The 20,482-nt window shown below is 41.7% G+C and overlaps 1 protein-coding gene across 4 annotated transcripts; it reads left to right on the top strand.

The window, feature by feature from the left end:
• The first annotated feature begins 39 nt into the window (after positions 1-39).
• Positions 40-19,824, top strand: brd1a (bromodomain containing 1a). Of its 4 annotated transcripts, none has more exons than XM_034313343.2 (13): positions 40-62; positions 2,078-3,446; positions 4,660-4,816; positions 4,900-5,031; positions 5,942-6,070; positions 8,179-8,491; positions 9,618-9,869; positions 11,083-11,529; positions 11,812-11,938; positions 15,366-15,499; positions 16,622-16,731; positions 17,347-17,501; positions 18,429-19,824. In XM_034313343.2, exons 2-13 carry the CDS (start codon positions 2,095-2,097, stop codon positions 18,610-18,612), a joined length of 3,492 nt encoding a protein of 1,163 aa, XP_034169234.2. In that variant the 5' UTR covers positions 40-62; positions 2,078-2,094; the 3' UTR covers positions 18,613-19,824. The 4 variants fall into 4 exon arrangements, with proteins under 4 accessions (XP_034169234.2, XP_053097607.1, XP_053097608.1 ...); XM_053241631.1 differs by lacking the exon at positions 40-62 and adding an exon at positions 403-1,057; XM_053241632.1 differs by lacking the exons at positions 40-62; positions 16,622-16,731 and adding an exon at positions 398-1,057 and having other exon boundaries at positions 18,429-18,586.
• The last annotated feature ends 658 nt before the right edge of the window (positions 19,825-20,482 follow it).

Below are 20,482 nucleotides of genomic sequence, written 5' to 3'. Positions count from 1 at the left end.
ATATAGGCTTTTATCTTCTGAGCCTCTGAATGGACGGCAGCAGAAAAGCAGAAGCACAGCAAGTGTGTCAATATGTGTTTATAAACATGTGTATATAACAGAAAATGATTATTATAAAATTATTATTATTATTATTATTGCATTTCCTGTTATTAGAATTCTAAAAATAGATACATAATAGAAATTATATTATTATTATTATTATTATTTGAATTTCCTATTATAAGAATACATACACCATAGAAATGATAGATTATTATTATTGTTGTTATATTATTATTATTATTATTATTATTATTATTATTTGCATTATTATTTGCATTTCCTGTTACAAGAATTATAAGAATACATACGCCATAGAAATATATTATTATTATTATTATACTAAATTACTGTGCAATTATCTTCGTTTGTGTGTTTTTTTAAGGTACAGCAGTATAACAGCCACAATAAAATGTTTTTATATCCGTTTGAACGGACAAATGTGTTTCTACAAAGGGCGAGGAAACGGTTGTGAAGATTTACCCGAATCCTTGGCCATATTCCAAATAACCCTCTATGAGACATGTAAGTGCACTAGATACGCGGTAGAAGCCCATTATTTCCTACCACAGCTAGAGCACTTACTTAGGGAGTTTTGAATTTATTTGGCATGCAGCCATGGCGACAACGTGTTTCTGATTCCCCTGAACGTGCCACGTCATCACGTCGTACGTAGTGGGCGGGGCTTTGTGGAGCGACCCCGTCCGCATTGTTGTGGGGGGGAAGGCGAAGCTTGTAGCAGCTCTGCGTTAACAGGGAAGAGGACGTCGCTGATTTAATGGATGGCTTTTAAACCTAGGTTTCGGCCATTTTACATGTTTTGGGAAGCATAGTCTTGGAGGCCATCGTGGATACTTTTCGGTGTAATTCAAATTCGTCAACAGGAAGCTCAGCCTGCGCTCTTTGGATGAGAACATTGTGTGCGGAATCCGAGCCGCCGAGCAGGCCGTATCGCCATTGCTTTCAGCAGCCGCTGCCTCTGTCTCCAGCTAAAAGAAAGCATAGGGCCTCCCAGGTAATGATGCGCTGTTTTTCTACAGAAAGATGGCGATCTGTCGTTGTGAGCTGCTGTGGTTGTTGTGATCAGCGTAGAGACACAAGGCTATGAGATCTGCTTGTTGTTGTGACATGTATTTAAAGGGTCTCTGGCAGTATTAGTGCCTGGTTTGTGTGCTCTGGCGCCATTTGCTGTTTTAGTGGTTTATTAGGAGCAGTTCTGCTGCTTGAGGTGCTTCTTCTAACCTGAGTGAAGACATCAAGAAGATAGCCAGTAGTACGACTTAAGGGAACTGAATGAGATTGAAGGTTTGGGGTCGTGAGTGTTTCCCCGCCCCCACCACAACACCACAACACCCACACTGTGGTCTGCAGCCCAATCTGTCAGTAGTAATTACCATAGAAACGCTTCCTCTCTGCTTCATGTGTTCATGTGTTCTGGGAACTTCTGTTTATATGTGCATCAGCTTGTGTTCGTGTTAAGGAACTAACACTGAGGTCCATTCATTACTGTGTACACTACTGCTGCTACAAGTTGCCCAGCTGAAGAGTACAGCTCTGATGGGTTTGCATCAGCTCAGTGTTGGAGCAATGCTCACAAACTGACAGTGAGTTGATTTTTCCGTCTTGTTTGCTTCATTGAAACAGACTTGCTGTTCTCCGTGCCTTCTGAAAGATTTGAGGTTTTACTCTGCGGTTATCACAACAGCAGCATGTGCTTCAGGCTTCCGATAAAGATCACAAGTCAGGTGAAAGTAGTATTTTTAAAAAAGCAGTGGGACTCCCCACTATTTATCATCACAAGCCCCGTCCTCTCAGACAGCCGGAAAGCTTTTTCACTAAAGGCCACCCGAGTTCTGAAGGTGTTACACCCGTGATCGAGACCTTTTGATCTCAGATGAGCAAAACTAACAGCACTTCATGAGCAACATTTCATTGGCCATTTGATTTGGAAATTTGATGTGTACATGAATCACTGGTTCTGACTGCATGTTTATTTTAGGTTGTATCTGTTAATTAAATCTGTTTTCCTCTGCAGATTTTTGAGGGTCGACGATGGGGAAGAAGGCACGGAACAACAGGATCCCCGCACTGCAGCGGGCACCCTCTCCCATCAAGCCGTCACCAAACAGGGAGACCCTGACGTACGCACAAGCCCAACGCATGGTGGAGCTGGAGGTCGATGGCCGCGTGCACCGGATCAGCATCTTCGACAAGCTTGATGTCATCACTGATGACGACCCTGTGGCTCAGGAGATCATGGAATGCACCAGCAATAAAGAGAACACAGAAAAACCTCAGCAGGCCCCGTTGCGGTCGGCACGTCTCAAAAACAACCGTCTGAAAAAGAACGCCGCTGTAAACACACAAGGGGCTCAGGCGTCATCCTGCACCCTGCCCGAACCGAAATTCCGCACTGTGGAGTATAACCTTCCAGCCGTGCCGCGAAGACCTCAGGGGTATTATAGGTACGAAGAGAAAACCCCGGAGGAGCTAGACGAGGAAGTCGAATATGACATGGACGAGGAAGACTACGCCTGGCTGGAGCTGGTCAATGAAAAGAGACGAAGCGAGGGCTTCAGCCAGGTCTCTCCCAACGTCTTTGAGTTCCTTGTGGACCGCTTTGAGAAGGAGTCATTCTTAGAGAGCCAGGGCCAGCAGGATCCACAGTCTCTGGTGGACGAGGATGCAGTGTGCTGTATCTGTATGGACGGCGAATGTCAGGACAGCAACGCCATCCTTTTCTGCGACATGTGTAATCTCGCAGTGCATCAGGAGTGTTACGGAGTTCCGTACATCCCCGAGGGCCAGTGGCTGTGCCGCCACTGCCTGCAGTCTCCCACTCAGCCCGCCGAATGCATCCTCTGTCCCAACAAAGGTGGCGCTGTTAAGAAGACTGAGGATGATCGCTGGGGGCATGTGGTCTGTGCGCTGTGGGTGCCGGAGGTTGGCTTCTCTAACACGGTCTTCATCGAGCCCATCGACGGCATAGCTAACATTCCACCCGCCCGCTGGAAACTCACCTGCTACCTCTGTAAGGAGAAAGGCGTCGGCGCCTGCATCCAGTGCCACAAGGCCAACTGCTACACCGCCTTCCACGTCAGCTGCGCACAGAAAGCTGGCCTTTTTCTGAAGATGGAGCCCATTAAAGAGACTAACGATTCGGGCGAGCCCACCTTCACTGTGAAGAAGACGGCCTACTGCGGAGCTCACACCCCCAACGGGTGCGTCAAAAGGCCCCTCGCTATATACGACGACCCCAAAAACAAAACCAAAAACGGAATCTGTCGGACGTCTAAGAAGAAAATGAGTCTTACAAAAAAGCAGAAGAACAAAAAGAATAAAAAGAGCGTAGAGTCTGTAGCAGCAGTCCCAGCTATGACTGTCTGCAGTTTTCCACCTCATAGGTAAGCTTTAGAGGGAAAGTGAGAGTCATGAATATACAGAGAGTTGCTGATGATACATTAAAGAAATACTCTTGAATCACTTTATAGTGAATCTGTAGCATGAGTGATATTACCTTAGAGATGAATTTCAACACCACTGAAAAAGCTGTTGACTCAAAACTAAATTATAATGAATGCCTAATTGCGGATGTTAATGTAAACCTCGCAAATAAAAAACTGCAACTGTTTCACCAACGATAGGTTTGAGGGTAAAGGAGGAAACACTGTCTTTATCAAAGCTGTTCTTATGGTGTTTTTTTCTATCCAAAACTCTCAAAGTTGGATCCCCAAGCGGCTGTGAAACACAACCATGGTTTCTGTGTTTTTTTTTTTTTTTCCTAAAAATTTTGTTCCAGTGATGAAAGTTATTACATAGTTCTTATAGTTATTAGCCTGTTCGTCTGGTTACTTGAATCGAATGGGTTTAATCCATCCTTCAAAACTCAAAAACATGTCGGCTATAAATAATGTCAACTTAGGCCTAATGTATTCTGTTGGTGGAAAGTTCAGAGCACAGTAAAAGCTCTAAGGCTCTAAACAGAATATTATCGTACACTTTTAAAAAATGAGCCTAAGATTTGCATAGTCTCATTATGTTCATAAATAAATCTGCACTGTGGACACCTGTGTGATTTATTTTACGATTAAAGTGGTCTGCAAAAAGTTTGAGAATCTCTGCGGGAAAGAACAATTAAAGCTATGTTGTGTTTCCACAACACAGAGTCAGGTGGTACGTGAGGTGCTACCGTGTTTATGTGTCTACATAAAACTACATTAGTACCAGTATGTGATCAATTTTGCAGATTTGGAACGTTGTTTACGAATACGTGTTTTGCGTAAACGTTTGACCGTCACATCACATGCCTTTAGTCATCGTTTATAAAACTTTTATAAGTGTTTTGAGTTCTCGTTACACTCAAATAATTGTCCGAAGTAATTGGACATTCTTCAGATGTAGTAGATAGAGATTCTTTTTGTCTAATCACTAGAACGTTTCTTTAAAGAAAAGAGGATTAGGGCCGAGTGCACATAAGTGTCTGTTGTGATAATAGGATTGCTTCATGCCGATTTTTGTTTTTTACTTTGGTCCTTGCATCAAGGCCAGAGTTAAACATGAGAGCAAAGTGAATTTAGATTGTCCATATTCATTCTAATCTCTTCCTGCATGCAACAGGTTGGACTCAATCCTCAGTCAAGTTTCTCTCCAGAGAAAGAAGGCATTTGTCGAGCTGGTCTTGAACTACTGGACCCTGAAGAGACAATCACGGAACGGGCTGCCACTGATCAGACGACTGCACTCCAGCCTGCAGTCCCAGAAAACTGCCCAGCCTGTGAGTCCGATGAGACCCTGCGCTTCAGTGGCCTGAAAATGTTGAATAATGTTATCTGAAACCATTGTGTTTCATTTGTGCAGAAGCACAGCGAGGAAGAGAGCCGGGCGCTGAAGGAACAGCTGAAGGAGTGGCACCGTTTGAGGCATGACCTCGAGAGAGCCAGGCTATTGCTGGAGCTTATCAGGAAGCGAGAGAAGCTCAAGAGAGAGGAGGTAATGACCTGGTTCACTGTTTCACTCAGCTACTTTTATGAAGAGCTTGGAGCTCAGGAAACCTATAAAGAGTCAGTAACACAACTGCAAAAATACCCAGAGGAACCTAAAGAAAAACCTTGTATTTATTTATTAGAATATTGGTGATACGCTCAGGGATTCTGGTGTTAATTTGTTGGTTTGTTTGTTGTTGCTGTATTTTCAGTATGCCTATGAGAAGTTAGCAGTTGGGGCAACACTGAGAGGGTCTGAGAGGGTCAGAGGGTGACCTCACTAGCAAAGTTAAAATGGTGTTTAATAGGAGAAAGAATTTCAGTGAGTCCCTGAGAACAAAAGCGCAAGAGCTGCTTTTCTCATTCACCATTTCCCAGCGATGTTCAATGTCATATTGATGAGAAATCCAGCACAGAAGAAGTGGAGACAGCAAATACTGGACTCTAAGTTCCAGAATGCAATGCAGCTATATGACGCAGTTACACCGAGTTACACAAATTCGGCTCGGCTAGTTAGCAGGTAGTCAAATGGCATTGTGCGTGATGTAGGAAACCGATAACCAAAGTGACAATAGACCAAAATGTCAATGAAAGAAGTTTAAACAAAAAAAAAAAAAAGTCAACACAGAACTTCATTACAAAATAAACATTGGATGCTATTGAAGATCACGTATTAATTATTATAAAGATTAAAACATGAGTCATTCAGGGTGGATTTTTCCTGTTAGGATGACGTTTCATGCAGTTTATAAAATTTGAACAGGTTTAGTGAGAGCATTCCTCAGATCAACCAAATTTCAGAGAGCACACTGTGTTCTTAAAGCCATATGGCACCATAAATTTGAGTTGCATAGGCGAACCATTTGCATTGTTCTTTTCTTTTAGTGCATGCTCATTGTTTCTTGGTTTCTCCCCAGGTGAAACTGCAGCAGTCAATTTTAGAAGTGCAGCTCTCCCCGTTAAGCATTTTGCTAAGGGCTGTGTTGGACCAGCTGCAGGAAAAAGACCAGGCCAGGATCTTTGCACAGCCAGTTAGCATCGAGGAGGTGAGTGTCATACGGGGTGAAAAAAAACACTCACACAGTTGTATCTCACTAAAGTTTCCCTCGATGGTGATAATCTTAGGGAACTCTAAAAAGATTACTAAATTGTTCCACTTTTGAATACATAGAGCAGCAGTGAACAGTCACTAGCCCGATGAATCAGATTGTGTGTCCATGCTAGTTGTTTGTGTAGTTGCCCGGTTGAGAAGTAGATCAGGACGCTGGTTATGTAGCAGTCACTAGTGTTTTTCATCTCTTTTCCAACAACCTGAGTAAATAAATACTAGACTAATGACATTTGCAAAACCAGAGGATTAATTTGTTGTGTATGTTTAAACTTAATGAACATCATGGTGTGATGCACCTCAATGCTGTAAGTAAAGCTTGTGCTTTTGAAACCCGCCGCCTGCTGCGCTACACTTCGGCCAAGGCGCAGTCTTTTTTACGTGAGATGCGAGGAGAGAACTCCACATCTCATAGCTGAAACATTGGCCAACAGCTAACACTGATGACGTTTTGTCAAGGGGACAAACTTCAGAAACATTTTAGGAGAGGATACATAAAGTTATCCTCTCTCCAGGAATTCGTATACTAATTCATTTCTATGTCTAGTTAACTAGCTCCCCATACGTTTACATGACATTATGTTAACTGCTACTTTTTTTTTTTAGCGTAGTCAGTTATATGACTGGGCAACACACTGAACTTTTCAGTTGCTTGGTGGGCTAGTTCATAAATTCATGGTTTGTCCACTCCTGCTTAAATTTCACCAAATATCTCCACGAACATGCCTACTTCATACCAGCAACACATTTGGATATCAAATACTCTGCCATAGTCTTCTACACTGATCAGCCATAACATTAAAACCACTGACAGGTTAAGTGAGTAACTTTGATTATCTCGTAACAATGGCACCTGTCAAGGGGTGAGATATATTAGGCAGCAAGTGAACAGTCAGTTCTCGAAGTTGATGTGTTGGAAACAGGAAAAATGGGCAAGCGTAAGGATCTGAGCGACTTTGAAAGAGCCAAATTGTGATGGCTAGACGACTGGGTCAGAGCATCTCCAAAACAGCAGGTCTTGTGGGGTGTTCCCGGTATGCAGTGGTTAGTACCTACCAAAACCAGAACCAGTGACAGGGTCACGGATACCCAGGACTTTCTGATGCGTGTCGGGTGCGAAGGCTAGCCTGTCTGGTCCGATCCCACTGAAGAGCTATTGTAGCACAAATTGCTGAAGAAGTTAATGCTGGCTATGATAGAAAGGTGTCAGAACACACAGTGCATCGCAGCTTGCTGTGTATGGGGCTGCGTAGCTGCAGACTGGTCAGAGTGCCCATGCTGACCTCTGTCCACTGCCAAAAGTGCCTACAATGGGCATGTGAGCATCAGAACTGGACCACAGAGCAATGGAAGAAGGTGGCCTGGTCTGAGGATCATTACATCATGTAGACAGCGGGTGCGTGTCTGTCGCTTACCTGGGGAAGAGATGGCACCAAGATACACTATGGGAAGAAGGCAAGCTGGAGGAGGCAGTGTGATGCTCTGGGCAATGTTCTGCTGGGAAACCTTGGCTTTCATGTGAATGTTACTTTGACACGTTTCACCTACCTAAACACTGTTGCAGATCAAGTACACCCCTTCATGGCAACAATATTCCCTAATGGCATTGGCCTCTTTCAGCAGGATAATGCGCCCTGCCACACTGCAAAAAATTAGCTCAGGAATGGTTTGAGGAGCATAACAAAGGTCTCCAAATTCCCCAGATCTCAATCCGATCAACAAACAAGTCTGATCCATGGAGGCCCCACCTCACAACTTACAGGACTTAAAGAATCTGCTGCTAAAGTCTTGGTGCCAGATACCACAGAACACCTTCAGAGCTCTTGTGGAGTCAATGTCTCGAAGGGTCAGAGCGGTTTTGGCAGCACAGGAGGGACCTACACAATATTAGGCATGTCGTTTTAATGTTATGGCTGATCAGTGTAGCTTTTACTTCTTCTGGAATAAATATCTAAATAGCCTTTTCTTTTGTAGTTATGGCAGTGAGAAATACAGGCATGCTGTCTTAAAGAGAACTAGATTTGAATATCTACATGTTCCTTTCAGGTACCTGATTACCTCGACCACATCACGCACCCCATGGACTTCTCCACCATGAGGAAACGTATAGATGCACAGGCTTACAGTAATCTGGATGACTTTGAGGCGGATTTCGATCTCATCATTGCAAACTGCATGAAATACAATGCCAAGGACACATATTTTTACCGTGCGGCTGCCAGACTGAGGGATCAGGGAGGAGTTCTGCTCAGGAAGGCACGTCGCCACGTCGAACGCATCGGCTTCGAGCCAGGCACAGGCATGCACACATGTGAACCACCCAAGGTCGAGGCACCTCCTCCTTTCTCGTGGGAAGATGGTAAGCACAAACATTCTTTTTTTTTTTTTTTTTTTTTTTGATATTGTACAGACGGGTGAGAAACTAAATCATTTCCAGCTAACATTTTCTGCTCCTCATTCAAGTAGTCTGTGTAGCTGAGTGATCATTTTACATGTAATCATGATGCACATTTTAAAGCACCAATCAGAATGTGACTGACACTTACTCTTATCCTGATAATGCAAAAAAAAAAAAAGATTACAGATAGCATTTAACTTCACACACACACACACACACACACACACACACACACACAAAGATAGCTAAAGTAAGTGTTGCAGGTTATTATACATTTATTAGTGATGATGTTCAAGGTCAGAAGTGCATATATTCGAATATCCGTAAAACGTAGTGATCAAATATTTATTTATTTATATATAACTCTTTAAGGTATATAATTTTCCAATGCACTTACACTTTCCTCATGTCTCGTGGTGGTTGTGTCTGAGAGATGTAATATAGAGAAATAATAAACAGAAATATTAAACACAAAACAAAAGCTTTACTCAATCTCAGTTCAGTACTTCAGCCGACCCCGCTGTTATAATTCAAACTTTATGAACATTCCAGCCGAGTTTAGTGAAAAATATCACCTTGGATTAACAAAGTAGTCAGACGTGGTTTTCTCTTTTTCAGCTTTTCTCACATGTGGATGTAGGGCATAATGAATACTCGAACAGTGAATTCAGTAATCTAATGCAGATGTCTGACATAATAACAATTCCTGTGCGCAGGCTAAACACACTTTCAGTAAACGGAAACCTGATTTCATTGCTGCAGGCTTTATTAAGAAAGGAAAAAAAAAGACTTTGTGATGTTATAGGAAATTAATGAACAGTGGGGTGGTGTGATGTCTGACATGAAGCTTTACCGCTGCCCCTTCAAGATTGACGATTTTCCTATAACATCATGTCCCAAAGTTGTCCGTGCATCCGTGCTGGTATAGAAAACTACACCTTCTAACCAATCAGAATTGATAATTCAGCAGTGGTGTGGTATAAAACCCTGTAGCTTGCAGCTTGCTTGCACCCTCCACCCCAGTTAGCACCTTTTACTGAATACACAGCCGTTAATAAAAACACAAGCTTCTCATTTTCTCTCTCAGTGGACCGGCTGCTGATCCCAGCCAACAGGCAGCACATGTCACTTGAGGAGCAGTTAAAGGAGCTTCTGGAGAAGCTGGATCTGACCACGGCCATGAAGACGAGCCCTTCACGCAGTAAACGACTGAAGCTGCTGAAGAAGGCCATCAGTGACGTGAGGATGGAAATGAGTCTGAGGAGCACGTTGTCTCACTCCTCTGAACACGGAAGACCAGCAGAGGAGCCAGCAGCAGAGCACAGTCCAGCCGAGGAAGGTTAGTGTGAGCTGAACACGTGAAAGAACTACAGGGTTTTGTTTTTTTTGTGTAGGCGAGGTTTTAACACCATGGACACGCCATTGTTGGGTCTGTTTCATCCGAGAGGTACTTGAACCTGTAATTCCAATTCACTTTTCAAAGTGCTCAATCAACTAGAGCTTTCAGTAGGCTGATAACTATTCGTGAAAGTATCCCATTTGTAATTTGTTAAGAATAATCTGTGTGGTATAAATAAGGAATAAAACATGTGCTGTTATAGAAAAAAAATCATCCACACCAGGGTGGTGTGGCCGAGTGGTACTGTTACCACCTCGAAGTGGATTGTTTTCCTTTAACAGCACATCCTGAAGTGGTTTATTCCTTTTATACAACAGCAATTTGCCAGTTTTTTATTCATTGATGACATGTTTTACTTTTAACCATTTATATGTACATTTATTTTATTATGGAATGTCTGTGAGACAAGTTAGTTCCTGTGATCACTTGCGTTATAACAGCTATAAACAGTCATTCCCTCACCAGCTTGTCTTTTTTTCCTCAGTGTGTAGTAGTTTATAAGACTATATTGTTTATAAAAACAATGCTTGTCATGTTGAAAAAACCAGAAAGCACCGAATCCTCTGTACTAAAGACTCCGGTGGTGGAAAATTTACTGACCGTAACAAATTATTGACACTGGAGACTCCTTCAATATAAAAAAAAAAAAGAAGTTCTCCTAACAGAAAACTCCGCTACATCAATGATTATATAGTTTTCTTTTTTGAATAAAAGGTTTTCTTAATGTGTTTGTGGAGAGTCCAGAAAACAAGTCCATGTGTTTCTATATAAACAATAACATATTGTAAAGTATGAATGAGTTCATTAATATACACCGTCATTTGTGTTTCAGCCAGAACTACTTTCAGAGTCGCTGTTATTAAAAAATTAATCCTTTTGATTTGAGAATTGAACCGTGCTGTGGTGTAATGTGATATAATGTTGTATAAAGAAGGTGAAACCTGAATGTGTAACTTTTCAGGTATGGGGCTAAAAGTACCAGCCGGGCCCTTATTGACTCGCTGTCCTCAATAATAATTCATATATAACGTGATGGATACTCACATCTGGATCCTCACATCTGAATCCTCAAAACGTGTTACAAGGCTTTTTCATTTTTTGTCAGTGCTTTTGCAAACTGGACTAAGCCCTTAAGCCTTTTGTCTTTTTTCAGGAGACAAATCGGCCCCTCCAAAGCTGGAGCCGTCAGATTCTCATCCCCCTGTCGTCCGATCAGACGGCCCGTCGGAGCCGCCCACGCTGAACCCTGTCGAGCTTACCTCAGAACAACAGCGGCTGGGAAAGCCCGAGCACACGGAGACGCTGAATGGACTCTCCCGGGATCGGTTACTGATGGACAATGCTGATGTCAGTGTGGTGGCTACGTCCACCGTTGCTGAGCGCTCGGCTCCTGTAAACAGGCGCACGTCGGTGCTTTTCCGTAAGTCCAAAAGCACAAGCCCCCAGAAGGCCACAGGAGGGGATGAAGCCCAAATAGGTGCCAAGACCATCCTGTCAGTAGTGATCCCACGGCTAGAGACCCTGCTTCACACCAGGAAGAGGACGCGTAGTGCTAGCCGGTGCAGCGAGGGCGAAGAGGAGATGTCTACTAAGCGCCCTGGTACTGCGCAGAGGAGTGCAGAAGCACTGACACAACTAGATCATAACTATATCAATAGACAACTTGAGCTGCACTGTTTGGATAGTCTTTGTTTGCAGTAGAGCCCTGAGTTAGGCTTAAGGTTAGAGAAATAAGGTGTGAAGAGAAGGGAAAAAGAATATGAAATGTCCTGAATTCAGACTGCAGTTTGTTTCCCCTCAGGCAGAATCCACTCTCCTCTGTGCGGATTTTGTTAGACATGTTGACCCTCTATCTCTCTCGTTTTTTTTCTGAATTTGTCAGGTCTATCGAATGGTTTTGTTCTGGAGGAGAAGAAGGCATCGAATCCCGGCAGGCAGCAGGAGCCTCGTCGCAGATGTGCCTCAGAATCCAGCATTTCCTCCAGTAGCAGTCTGCTGGGCAACGCCAGGTACACACACAACAAAAAATCTATAATCCCTATACAGCGTACATACTGACACACTGAGAGAGACTTTTGATTAAACCCTGATCAAGCAGAAAATGCTTGTTGAAGAAGGTTTTTAAATTGGATCAATGATAATGACAGAGTTACTTTACTTGCAGTGGGAAAAATGGCCTTTACATTCAATCGAAACTTACCCTAACCACTTTAAGAGACATGGAAAAACTACTAGTATCAGTATAAAAGGAATATTTTTTATCAAAACTGCATCAGAATGAGCTGTTAATTTTACTTCCTTCGTGTAACAGTACATAGTGCACCAACTACCTCTTTATGAGGCTAAAGCGAAATTGGAGAAGCACTGGTGCTGTCCTAAATCAACCTTATTCTCTACCAATAAAAGGCTTATTTAAGCTGAAAATAATGCATTTTAGCACATTTAAAGGTTTTATCCTACTATAAATGAAACTCAAGGGATATACATCACCTTGCTGTGTGCTTTCCAGGCTAGTAAAAATGAGAGCTGTGTGGATTCAATACTGTACACAGCTGCATGTGTAGTATGAAATCCTGTTTATTTGGCACTGTGCAGATTTATGATTTTTAGGCTGAGGGCTCTGTCATGATTTGTTCTCTGAACTAAAACCCCCAACATCCCCAAGGATAGTAATATCAACATAGCTTTTTCTCAAGCTCATGCACACATACAGAAAGACAGACAGACATGTATAGACAGACAGACAGACACATGCATAGACAGACATGCATAGACAGACATGCATAGACAGACAGACAGACACATACATAGAGAGAGAGAGAGAGAGAGAGAGAGAGTCACGCATAGATAGACAGACACATACAGAGAGAGAGAGAGAGAGAGAGAGAGAGAGTCACGCATAGATAGACAGACACATACATAGAGAGAGAGAGAGAGTCACGCATAGACAGACAGACACATGCATAGACAGACATGCATAGACAGACATGCACAGACAGACACATACATAGAGAGAGAGAGAGAGTCACACATAGACAGACAGACACACATACATAGAGAGAGAGAGAGAGAGAGAGAGAGAGAGTCACGCATAGACAGACAGACACATACATAGAGAGAGAGAGAGAGAGAGAGAGTCATGCATAGACAGACAGACACATACAGAGAGAGAGAGAGAGAGAGAGTCACGCATAGATAGACAGACACATACATAGAGAGAGAGAGAGAGTCACGCATAGACAGACAGACACATGCATAGACAGACATGCATAGACAGACAGACACATACATAGAGAGAGAGAGAGAGTCACACATAGACAGACAGACACATACATAGAGAGAGAGAGAGAGTCATGCATAGACAGACAGACACATACATAGAGAGAGAGAGAGAGTCACACATAGACAGACAGACACATACATAGAGAGAGAGAGAGAGTCACACATAGACAGACAGACACATACATAGAGAGAGAGAGAGAGTCATGCATAGACAGACAGACACATACATAGAGAGAGAGAGAGAGTCACACATAGACAGACAGACACATACATAGAGAGAGAGAGAGAGTCACACATAGACAGACAGACACATACATAGAGAGAGAGAGAGAGTCATGCATAGACAGACAGACACATACATAGAGAGAGAGAGAGAGAGAGAGAGTCACGCATAGATAGACAGACACATACATAGAGAGAGAGAGAGTCACGCATAGATAGACAGACACATACATAGAGAGAGAGAGAGTCACGCATAGACAGACAGACACATGCATAGACAGACATGCATAGACAGACAGACACATACATAGAGAGAGAGAGAGAGTCACACATAGACAGACAGACACACATACATAGAGAGAGAGAGAGAGAGAGAGAGAGAGTCACGCATAGACAGACAGACACATACATAGAGAGAGAGAGAGAGAGAGTCATGCATAGACAGACAGACACATACATAGAGAGAGAGAGAGAGAGAGTCATGCATAGACAGACAGACACATACATAGAGAGAGAGAGAGAGAGAGAGAGTCACGCATAGATAGACAGACACATACATAGAGAGAGAGAGTCACGCATAGACAGACAGACACATACATAGAGAGAGAGAGAGTCATGCATAGACAGACAGACAGACACATGCATGGACAGAGACACATGCATAGACAGACGGACAGACAGACACACACGAATATACACAAACAGACACATACATAGAGAGACAGACAGACAGACAGACAGACACATACATGGAGGGAGAGAGAGAAAGAGAGACATGCATAGACAGAGACACATGCATAGACAGACAATCAAACATGCATAGACAGACAGATGGACAGACAGACACGCACGAATATGCACAGACAGATAGACACACACATGCATAGAGAGAGAGAGAGAGACATGCATCATAATTTATAACATGTTTGCACTGCATTTCCCAAAACATTCATGAGATCAGTTTCATCAGTGTGTCCACTATGTAATAATATATGCAGCGTTCTGTCTTTCATAATAAATGCAGATAGTAAAGGAGGCGGCACAGTACATGTCATTTTCACGAGAAACGGAATGTTTCAGATAAAAATCTTAAATCAGCTGTGCTTACAAAGTGATCATGAAGCTATAGGAGAGGGAAGCAGATGGTATTCGTATCAATTAATGTGAATATCAGCTGCTTTCACTCACTGTAGCTTCAGAAGAACTTTGTCTGAACAGCTGATTCTCTGAAATGTGTTGGAGAAATGTCCCTGTAAACTTTGTGTATTTTGTTGACTTTTTTTTTTTTGCAGCACACACACAGTTGCTGTGTCTTGCTTGTCTGAAGAATGAATTATGTTTTGCATTGTATTTCTTTCTAATTGGTGATAACAATAGCTTTTGTATTGTCAGATAATTCAGCTGCCATTTCACCTTCCTTGGTGCATTGAGCCAGCTGAGCTTCTAATTTTTTTTTTAATGGGTCAGAATAGGCTGGCATTAGCACACTGAACAGATGCATTGTGGGCATACAAACTAATCATTTTCCAGCTTAAGGATTTTGTTCAGGTTAAAATTCTAAAAATAAGGAAGACTGCAGGAGAGAATATACTTTACTGTATGTACAGTGGACAGTGCTTGAAGATAAGAGGAAGATTAGAGGATTTGGTTTTAATATACTGACACACCCCTTTTCCTCTTGACTCGTTTCCTTTGCTGCTTCAAAAACAAATAAACAAGCCATGTGTGATTTTTATCAGTTTCGTATTTCCCTCACCTTTGGGTCCTTCAATTGGCATGCTCTAAATGTGCATTAGATCGGCACTCAGCAAAACCTTTGCACATTGCGATCGCAATTTGATTGATGTAATCAAGCTTAGTTTCTTTGGTGTGTTTGTGTCACAGACTATAGATAAAACCATAAGCTTTCTCTCTCTTTCTTTCTCTAAGCAGCGCCCCTCTGGGTTTCCCGAAGTGTGGAAAGGGGAAGCCAGCCCTCGTGCGCAGGAACACTGTGGACGACAAAAGCGAGCTCATCGCTTGCATTGAGACTGGGAACTTTGCCAAAGCTGCTAGACTCGCTGCTGGTGAGTAGGAAGCTCTGGACGTGGAGAGCGCGGTGCTATTTAACACTAAACTGAGCTTAGTGATGATCTTTATTGTACTGCTTTCACTGTGTGGGCTGTAGTCGAAAGTGTAAGTATCAGTGGTGGTTAGACTTCGCCTGCACAAATCCATTAACGTTGACCAAAGGTTTGAGATTGTTTGATTCCATTAGCCATTTTTTAAAATTCGAACAGAAGCTCAAAATTATAATACCACTCTAGATTTCTTAGGGAATTCACGCACGTACTAGTCTGTTTGCAGAGCCCGAATCAGAGCAAAAAGACTTTTTGGCATATAATTAAATAAAGCAAGAAGCTGAAGGGCATGTATGGCTGAAAGTGTGTTCATGAATTTTGGTAAGAAAATATGGAGATGGAAAAAATAAACAAACCTTTGCCAGGATTGTGTAGAAATCACAAAATTCACCCAAGCATGGAGAACATGGAGGTGGTGCTGAAATGTTTTGATAATTATATGAATATCTACTTTAGAGTTTTTTTTGTATGTCTTATAGAGTGATTATTTTCTCGTTTTATTCATTGGTCCATATATCCAGAACACATGGCATTTCTGCAGTGCTTCAGCTCTGTCCTTTGGTTCAGTTTCTTTCTTGCAGCTCAGATTAGCAGCTCGTATGTACTAAAAATGCAGTGTAACCCAAAATACCCAGCTTTTTTTTTTTTTTTTTATCTACTTCCTCTGCAGTTGGGTTGATTCAAGGTCACTTTCTCACTTTATCACCACATCACTCAGACACTCTTGGAACGGTTGTTTCTGTCTATACTCGAGTGTGAATGTTGTTCCGACTTGCCTAAGTGAACCTTGTCCTCAGGTAAAAACGCATCAGGGTTCGATTCGAATGGACAAAACACTAAATATGTGAAAGCATCCTTAGACGTCAGTTATAGATTATTGCGAAAGAAAAAAAAATCAGTGACAGTGTGTTTTATATCCTGACTGCATCATGTTCCGGCGTGTGTTTTGGTGTCTGCGTGTTGCTGTGTTGTTAATACTCTGCCTCTATAAGCATGGCTTTGGAAGTGTTGTGCTCTGTTTGCAGCGAATCCCCCCTAACCACATTGTCATTATTCCTGCTTCCATAGAAGTTGGGAACAGCAGTTTGTGGATGCCTGCTAATGCTGCAACAGTTGTTCTGGAACCTCTAAAGCTAGTTTGGGCAAAATGTAGTGGATATCCGTCCTACCCTGCCTTGGTGAGTGTGTGACTGAACGTGTGCTAACTATTTCCCTACATCCAGGAAACAGTATGAGTGGGGAACCTACTACAAACCCTCGCACAATGTGTCTTCATTAAATTAATGCACTTGTGTTTGTTTCCAGGTGTGTTAAAGGATCATAATATGCATGTGATTACTTGTTTTTATACACTAGATGCTTGTAACTTTGAGCTTTTTAATATCCACTAGATGGCAGCATTCTACCTCATAATATAGCAAAGGATCCTATTTATAAACAGTAAGAGTGTAAAGATTCACTGAGATTTAACCTCTGAATCACTCAAGTCCAAGACCAGCTCTTTCTCTGTTACTGTTATCATTTCATTATACTACTTCACATGTCAAAGCTAACATATCTCACTGAATCATCGATGCTTTAAATTAGACTGATCGTGTGGTGAAATGCATTGTATCATCACAGGAGACACACACACACGCGCGCGCACACACACGTCTTCAGAAAGAAAGCCTCATTGATTTAATGCACTGAAGCCATTAGGACACAAGTAGTTTCCTGTGTATGCATGTGCATATCAGATACCTAGCTTTAAGGCATCACGTTTATCTCCTGTACATCTTTATTTCTCATAGATAATCGACCCTCACATGCCTCGGGTGGGCTGCAATCACAACGGGGTGTCCATACCAATCCCACCACTGGACGTGCTCCGCATTGGAGAGCAAATGCAGTACAAGTCCGAAGAGAAGCTCTACCTCGTCCTTTTCTTCGACAACAAACGCAGCTGGTAAGCTTTGAAATGACTGCCTATGCATAGTGCTTAGTGTTTAACTATTTTCTGTTCATTTTTTGTTAATGTGAAGGGTTTAACTCTGCAGTGAATATTGTAATTTAGTGACAGAACAGTCATTTTTTAAAATAAATTGAGTTACAGCCTGAGGAAAAACCTTTCGCATATCACTAGTTCATTGCCATCTCTACAGCATCAGGCCATGGTTCTCAAAGTGGAGTCTGGGAAATTTATAATTTTGTTGCAGTCAAAGTTATTATGCCTGTAAATAATGTCAACTGGAATCTAATGACCGGTGTAAGTTCTATGGATGGGGGAATTTAAAAAAAAAAAAAGTCCTTAAAATAGGCCAAATTATTGTAAACATAATATAAATCTATACCGACTTGCTCTGTGATTTTATTTTTTTTTAAACAGTTAAAGGTCCCTAAATAAAAATGTTGAGAGTCCCTTGTGTAAGTGACAGCTTTTGTGCGTTTAGCTATGAAACCAACAGCAAGATTAAAGCACAACATTCTCTCTGTAAAGAGAGCACACTTTGCTAGCAAGATAGCACTTAAAACAGCTTTGTGCAGTTTGACTGTGTGTGCAGCTGTGTTTGTTAAACCGTCTCCTTATCGACCGAACATGATCTTTAGAAAGGCAAGATTAGAGAGTAAATAAAAAAAAAAACATTTCTATGTATTTTTTTTTCTTGGTGAAATATATTTGTTTTCTTAAGACAGAGATATAAATGTATGTTAGGCAGAAAAAAAGTTTTGTCAAAACCTGATTTTTTTTTGTCATTATGCCAGTTTGCCTGAACTCAGGCGCAGTGACATCTGATGGGTTTTCCAAAACCGCCACACAAATACCATAATGCCTTGATAGTAATGTGCACATACTTAAATCCCATGTCTACATATTGTAATTCCATCTGTCTAGGCAATGGCTTCCTAAATCCAAAATGGTTCCTCTCGGAATCGACAAAACCATCGACAAGATCAAAATGATGGAGGGCCGCACCTCAGCCATCCGCAAAGCCGTTCAGATCGCCTTCACGCGGGCCATGAGCCACCAGAGCCGAGTGCAGGACGAGCCGAGCAGCGATCTCAGCGACGTTGACTAACAGCAGAGACCGCAGAGCACATGGGTGGACTGTAAAGCCTTAGTATGCTCCATGCCTTGCTCAGATCTTCAATTGTCTGCTGCCAAAGCTCTTTTTCTTCCTCTTCACGAGGAGAAAGTTGCTCTGGCGACTGCTGCTTTGATGACTGTGTGCGTGAATGCATTTGATTGTCTTCTCCTTCACTGTGCCGGGGCGCTTGCTGCCACCTTCACTGCCACTCACCTCCTTCATTTCCACCTAAAGTTCTCATTTCCACTCAAAAGTATTCATTTGTTCTACGAACTCTGTAAATAACTGTAAATGGCTTCATCCTAACTTATTCTGTAGAGTTGCCGCACTGGGTACTGTACATTTAGTTTCTTTTTTTTGTAGTATTTATATAATATTTTTTTTGTCGGTGAATTACCTTTAGCATCTCAGCGTCTTCCTCACTGATGCAGAAAAAGAAGTTCAAGCAGGAAAGGACGCTTGATCAGGGCTTAAAAAAAAATAATGTGAGAATATTGTTTTTCTTTTTTTTTTTTTTATCATTTAAATTATTGAAGTTTATATGCATAAACTTCTTTTTGGTATTATGTCTTTTGTACCCAATAATGTTTTATAACAGTTTTAGCCTATTTTGTTGTGATATATTTATATAAGTAAATATATATCTGTATTCTTTAGATGCTCACACAAATTACTGTTGTTATGGAAACTGAATGCGTGTTGTTCTCATGAAACCAAAAGAAAAAAAATGCTGCCCAGACATTTCCTTTTTTTAAAAATATTTTTTAAGTTTTGTTTGTGTTGTTTGAACAGCCTTGTCTACACTGTAATGTTTTTTTTTTTTTTGGTTTGTTTGTTTTTGTTTTTTTTGTGTTATGTATTGGTTGTGTATTTGGGACCTTCATGATGTTGTAGTTGAATGATGTGGCCATGTTAAATTATTTTTTTGGGGGGTGGGATGGGGGAATGAACTAATTGAGAGATGAATCCGTTTCAGTTGGCACATTCCATTGGCTCTCTAATGATAGCCTTTATATAAATACTGTTAGATATGACTGTTTAGTGAAATAATTCACTGCGGTCATTTAGTTGTTCTCTGGGTAGCAAAAGGGTAGATATAAGGGTGGATACTTTTTATACATTATAGATTTTTTTATTGGATAACAGAATGGTTGCTGGGTTTTTTTTATAGATAATAAAAAAAAGATGACTAAACTGACTAAACATATGAACTTAGAGTCTTCATTTGTTATTTTATTGAGCATGGGGACAGGGCATCATGGCGGGGGGTAGTGGGTAGTGTTGCTGCCTCACAGCTTCAGGGTGCCCGGTTCGATCCTGAGCTTGGGTGCGAGATGTCTGTGTGGATTTCTTCAGTATCTCAGGTTTTCTCACATCTCCCATAAAGATGTCAGATTTTGTGAATTTCCCCCAGGTGTGAATGGGTGTGTGATTGTGTGCCCTGAAATGGACAGGCATTTCATCCCGGTGTATTCCTGCCTCATGCCCAGAATTCCCAGACTCCAGAACCACCACCACCACCCTGACTTCAATAAAGCAGTTACTGAAGATGAATGAATAAAGTGACAGAAGATTTTAATTTGTTTCCAGTCCCACTATCTCAGCTTACAGATCTGATCTGAGAGTCTTGGCCACTGGATGGCACTGTGGCTACATGATCAGAAAAAGACATTACATTATTGGGTTCTCTAAGTGAGTTCCTTGAGATACATTGTCGTCCTCATAGTCATCAGCTTTCATAATGCAGAAGCAAATACCTTTTTATGCATTTCATTTGCATACTTTTACGAAGGAAATTTACATACCATTCTATGTGCCAACCTCTTGCTTTAAAATGTTAAAGCCAAATCTTGTAGATTAT

This window comes from Pangasianodon hypophthalmus, chromosome 18 (assembly GCF_027358585.1).
Source record: "Pangasianodon hypophthalmus isolate fPanHyp1 chromosome 18, fPanHyp1.pri, whole genome shotgun sequence".
Taxonomy (NCBI): Eukaryota; Metazoa; Chordata; class Actinopteri; order Siluriformes; family Pangasiidae; genus Pangasianodon; species Pangasianodon hypophthalmus.
This window is presented reverse-complemented; position numbering and strand designations above follow the sequence as displayed.

What these genes read in the sequence shown, in the direction of transcription:
- brd1a (XM_034313343.2), top strand. Translation starts at nt 2,095, where the DNA reads ATGGGGAAGAAGGCACGGAACAACAGGATCCCCGCACTGCAGCGGGCA. An exon ending in AGCCAGTTAGCATCGAGGAG is followed by an intron (nt 6,071 to 8,178) that starts GTGAGTGTCATA and finishes TGTTCCTTTCAG; the next exon opens with GTACCTGATTACCTCGACCA. An exon ending in AGTCTGCTGGGCAACGCCAG is followed by an intron (nt 11,939 to 15,365) that starts GTACACACACAA and finishes TTCTCTAAGCAG; the next exon opens with CGCCCCTCTGGGTTTCCCGA.